This window comes from Ciona intestinalis, chromosome 10, assembly GCF_000224145.3.
Source record: "Ciona intestinalis chromosome 10, KH, whole genome shotgun sequence".
Lineage (NCBI taxonomy): Eukaryota > Metazoa > Chordata > Ascidiacea > Phlebobranchia > Cionidae > Ciona > Ciona intestinalis.
The window spans coordinates 3,389,860-3,395,223 of NC_020175.2; the positions used below are offsets into that span (position 1 = coordinate 3,389,860).

At 32.7% G+C, this 5,364-nt stretch overlaps 1 protein-coding gene across 4 annotated transcripts in view; it reads left to right on the top strand.

The window, feature by feature from the left end:
- Positions 1 to 5,364, top strand: part of LOC100176374 (dipeptidyl peptidase 4-like) — an 8,411-nt gene that overhangs the window by 1,732 nt on the left and 1,315 nt on the right. For 2 of the 4 annotated variants that reach the window (XM_018813649.2, XM_026836293.1), the window contains exons 7-16: positions 281 to 432; positions 740 to 905; positions 1,228 to 1,372; positions 1,712 to 1,893; positions 2,493 to 2,631; positions 2,891 to 3,028; positions 3,090 to 3,188; positions 3,739 to 3,873; positions 4,493 to 4,626; positions 5,102 to 5,226. In XM_018813649.2, coding sequence (XP_018669194.2) covers positions 281 to 432; positions 740 to 905; positions 1,228 to 1,372; positions 1,712 to 1,893; positions 2,493 to 2,631; positions 2,891 to 3,028; positions 3,090 to 3,188; positions 3,739 to 3,873; positions 4,493 to 4,626; positions 5,102 to 5,226 — 1,415 coding nt within the window. Of the gene's footprint in view, positions 1 to 280; positions 433 to 739; positions 906 to 1,227; positions 1,373 to 1,711; positions 1,894 to 2,492; positions 2,632 to 2,890; positions 3,029 to 3,089; positions 3,189 to 3,738; positions 3,874 to 4,492; positions 4,627 to 5,101; positions 5,234 to 5,364 lie in introns of all 4 variants that reach the window. The other 2 variants (XM_026836294.1, XM_026836295.1) reach the window with 2 other exon arrangements.

The window sequence follows — 5,364 nt, forward strand, 5'->3', positions numbered from 1 at the left end:
ATGGGTTGTCCAAATTATCAGCCATACATAAAAAAATGAAAAAATCCAAAAAAAATAATTACCTACACAGTAACATACATGGTAACTCGTAAGCTGGCACAAACCCGTGTAATAACGACTGTCGTTTTCCGGCCACGCGAGGATAAAGTAAGTTACATTCATTCATAGTAAATAATTACATTTAAACTTGTTTTTAAAACTGGAACAAGGTGTAAGAACTTGCCTTTTCTATACTATTTTTAAAAATATGCATAAATATGAAAAAATCACTTGAACACAGAATACATTCCTAAATCATCATCAAATTACAAACGATGGAGACGAACAGATGGTTTTTAACGGAATTGCTGACTTTTTGCACTGGATTGAAATAACCGAAGATGATTCTTTGATGTGGTGGTCACCAGACAGTCAATATTTGGCATACGCAACGTGATACGCTTTGTTTACTATGTTAAAGCTACACTGTAAACATTTGTCTTAATGATAATATTAGGCAATCACATTTCAAAATACTGATTACAAACTAATATATTCCCACCAATATACATTGTTTTAACAACTGTTGTTTTGACGCTATACCCTGTATTTTCATTTAAAATATTTATAAATCTTCGCTACCGTAATCAAACAGACAAATTTATTATTATTATATTCACATACTATTTTTTATAACTTATGTTTTCTTTTTCTTTAATCATTTTTCGGTCGGATGTTTATTGAACATTCGATGTTGCAGAATCAAACAAACTAATGTTTTCGCTGTTGAGTTTTCTGTGTACAACAACTACCAATACCCAGAGATGATAAGATATCCTTATCCCAAACCTGGCACACCTATACCAACTACAACTGTCACTGTTGTTGACTTGAGCAATTTGTCTTTAACTCAACTTAAAACATTGGTAAACAAATAAATAGGAATGAAAAACAATTTTTTGAAAAACAATAAAAATGTCCCATTTACCCCACCCTAATATATAGAAGGGTGGGGGAAGATGGGACACCTTTTTATTTTTTTTTATGGTCTCATTTGGTAGTAAACAAAGAACGTTTAAAGAATTATAAAAACGTAATCTTTACAGTTTCCATGAACAGTTAATTGTTTGAAACACGATCATGATATTTGGATATTATGTGCCAAGTCTCTTCTCCCCCCACCCTACTATATATGCTGTTTTCTAGAGTAATTTCATTTACGGAAAATTTTGTATCTCTCAATTTCAGAATTTTTCATCTTGGTCTGACGGGTATTATCTCAATTCAGTAACTTGGCGAGGTAATCATATATTAAGCCCGACCTGGAAAAACCGTATTTCAAATGAAGCAGTGGTAGAAAATTGTGAAACACCAATGTTCAACTGTTCTTATGGTAAGTGTAGAGTGTTGTTGCATCTTTTAAGATTTTTATTCAAGTTTATTCAAGCTTACATGAAATAGGTGAATCTTGGCTATGAGAAGTAATTATTGAGCACGTAGTTGCCCTATAAATTTCTTTCAGCATCTCTTGATTTCCATGTTGTATGTCTTTGACTAAAACCAATTAATAATACATATATATCTTAAAATGAAAGTTTAAAACTAAATAATTAGCAGGAAATTAACATTTATTCTAGTGCATCTAAAAATTAGATATAAATATACAAAAATAAATATACTATGAAGAGTAGTAAACCATTAAGCAACCAGTTTGTTTTTAATTTATTTTTAGTTTCTGGAATGACAAGTAAGAGTACAACTGGATGGCTGGGTCACTACAAAGTAGCGCATATTATTCCCACAAACAACGATAATGTTTATATTACGGTACGAAGTTTAGACGGCTATCAACATATTACAGTGTTTTACGTGAAGGAAAATAAGGACGACTGGAGAACATCTGGAGAGTTTGAGGTGATGTATTTCATTCATTATTTACATTCATCCATTCATTCATGTATAAATGTCGTGGGTGCGTGGCAACAACAGCAACAGTTGTTACAACTTGTTAGTGTTGCCACTTTGGTTAGCAATTATACAAGGTTAGAAGGTGTGTCAGCCAAGAAATTAATATATTGTATAAATGAATGAATGTAACTTGCTTTATCCTTGTTGTGGCCGGAAAACGACAGTCGTTATACACAGGTGTTCATACACCTCGTGTCAGCTTGCGAGTTACTGTGTATGTTACTTTGTGGGTAATTATTTTTGGGGATTTTATCATTTTTTAGGTATGGGTGATAATTTGGACAGCCCATTGGTGACTACTAGGTTGGAGCAATTGCCGTTAAGTGTCTAGCCCAAGAAAAGCGGGTCTGCCTCTAACCCAGAAGTAATGGGTTCAAGGCTTCCCCCCTACTACCATTGTGAGCATGTGCCTTTGGGCAAGACTCTTTTAACAGCAATTGCTCCAACCCAGTGGTCACTAATGGGTTGTCCAAATTATCAGCCATACATAAAAATCATCCCAAAAAAGTAATGACTTTCATCAACTCCATATTGTTTAATTTAAGGTAACTGACACCAACGAGGGATATTCACCAATTTACTTCTACGATGAAATAAACGACTGGATTTATTTCACAAGTACCGAGTTGGAAAGTAAACCAGGTACAGCGTTGCCGCGGATACGTCATATCTGGAGAGTCAAAGGTGTGTATCATAATATTATGATGAATTATTGAATGTAACTTACTTTAACCTTGCGAGGTCGAAAATGACAGTCGTTATAACAGGGGTGTTCTGTTACATACACTTCGTGCCACCTTACGAGTTACCATGTATGTTACTTTGTGGGTGATGTTTTGTGAGGGATTTTTTTTATAGCTAAAAATTTGAACAACCCATTAGTGACCACTGGGTTGAAACAATACTGTGTATAGTGTATATATGATGTATAATTGTTGTACAGGTTCTGGTAGCGATAAAAATCGCTCTTGCATCTCTTGTCATCTTAATGAAATATTCCCGGACAGATGTAATTGGGTGACGCCATCGTTTAGCAGGGATGGGAGTTACGTGGTAATAAATTGTGGGGGATCTGGCAACGGTAACATTATAAAATTGTTAAGAATAAATCTTTATAATAAGCAAGGTCGAATTATATTTAGCTGCACCTGTGTCAACTCTCCATATGAGAAATTCTAGTGGAGATTATGAATTTGTTGGAGTCGTTGAAGGGAATGAAGAGTTAATTCAAACACTAAATGGTTTGTTAAATTAATTCCTTTTGTTAAGTTATTTACGTATTATGTCTTTAAGTGGTGTTCCTCCCTAATTTTATGTTTTTTTTTCTTAGTCATTTTTCTGCCAGGTATCCTTTCCAACGGTTTGTTAATCAAATAAATAAATAACTTTTGTTAGGTTTTTGGTGTATTATGTACTTTGGTGTACCTTCCCAATTTCATGCTTTCATGTTTTTTCTTCAGTGATTTTTCTGCCTGGTTTCCTTTATTTGACCATATTGGTCAATCATTTTTATACGTTCAGTGACTTTTCTGCCTGGTTGCCTATGGAATGGTTGGTTGATCAAATAAACAATATTGTGTTTTTGGTGTACTATGTATTTGATTGGTTTCCCTTCCCAATTTCATGCTTTCATGTTTTTTCTTCAGTGATTTTTCTGCCTGGTTTTCTTTATTTGACCATATTGGTCAAATATTCTCAACTTGTTATTGTGTTTTAACTCTGTGTGGAAGTGTCAGTAAAACTCACCAAAAACTTGAAAAATCGATAATCTCTATCATTCGCTTTACTCAGATTTTTACTTTCGGAAACGTATATATGGAAACTTAACTTTAGAGGGCATACCTGGAGAATGGTTTTACATGCTTCACTTGCCTCCTAATTTTAATGAAAGTAAGAAATACCCGATGTTGGTGCAAGTCTATTCAGGTAAGGCCTTTACTTTTTTAAAAAAGTTAGAAACCACATTTCTTTTTTCCATAACTTGTTTATAAAAATTAGAAAAACTTTTTTTTATTTTCTGAAAGTTTTTTCTTAAAAAATAGAATTATTTTTTATCTCTTTAACTTGTTTGTATACAATAGAAACAAAAGTTAGAAACCACATTTCGTTTTTTCCCCAACTTGTTTATAAAAGTTGGAAAAACTTTTTTTTTTTCTGAAAGTTTTTTCTTAAAAAATAGAATTATTTTTTATCTCTTTAACTTGTTTGTATACAATAGAAACAAAAGTTAGAAACCACATTTCGTTTTTTCCCCAACTTGTTTATAAAAGTTGGAAAAACTTTTTTTTTTCTGAAAGTTTCTTTCTTAAAAAACAGAATTAACTTTTTTCTCTCTAACTTGTTTGTAAACAAAAACAACATTTGTTTTTGCCCTAGTTTGTTTAAAAGTTTAAAAAAAAACTTTTCTTTTTTACCCTGTTCCCAAAAATTAGAAACAACACTTTTACTGTTTAAAAATTTAAGATTAAAACTTCTTTTTTACCTAACTTTTTCTAACCTGTTTAGAATTTTAGAAACTAAATTTATTTTTTTAAACTTTTTTTAGGACCTGCTTACCAGCAAGTTAGAGACCGTTTTGAAGTTAGTTGGAAGGATTATGTCAGCAGTGCCCGTGATGTAATTGTTATGAGTTTTGATGGGAGGGGTACAGGTTATAGGGGAGATAAAATCATGCATCAGGTTTAAGTTTAATTAATTTTGAAAATATATATTATAGTAGGGTGGGGGTGGGACACCTTTTCATTCTGTTTTCTTGTCCCATTTTGTAGTAAATGAAGAACATTTAAAGAATTATAAAACTGTACCCTCATGACTCCTATAGACCTTTGTTAATTGTTTAAAACACGATCAGGACATTTGAACATTATGTGCTAAAGCTGTCCCATTTTCCCCTACCTTGCGATATAAAAAGGAATGACTGATTTAAACATTTGATTTATGTTGCACAAAGGAAAAAATGAGTTGTTACAGTAGAATTTTCCGTTTTATACACCTAATGCCAGCTTACGAGTTGCTACGTATGTAACTTTGTGGCGTGTGGATAATTGTTTTTTCTGCATGTTTGACAATTGATACAACCCATTAGTGACCACTGGGTTGGAGCAATTTTACCTTAAAGAATATCTAATTAATTAAAGGTCATTATCTACTTAAGGTTTATAAAAAACTTGGTCAGTATGAACCTCATGACCAAATAGCAGCAGCAAGGAAACTGGCAACCGAAAACCAGTTTATTGATCAATCGAAAATTGCTATATGGGGGTGGTCATATGGAGGGTAAATATGGTTTATAAATTGAAGTTAAATTAATCACTATTTTGAATGTATGAATTATTGAATGTAACTTACTTTATCTTCGCCTGGCTGGAAAATGGTGGTCGTTAAACACGGGTGTTCTGTTTCATACACCTCGTGCCA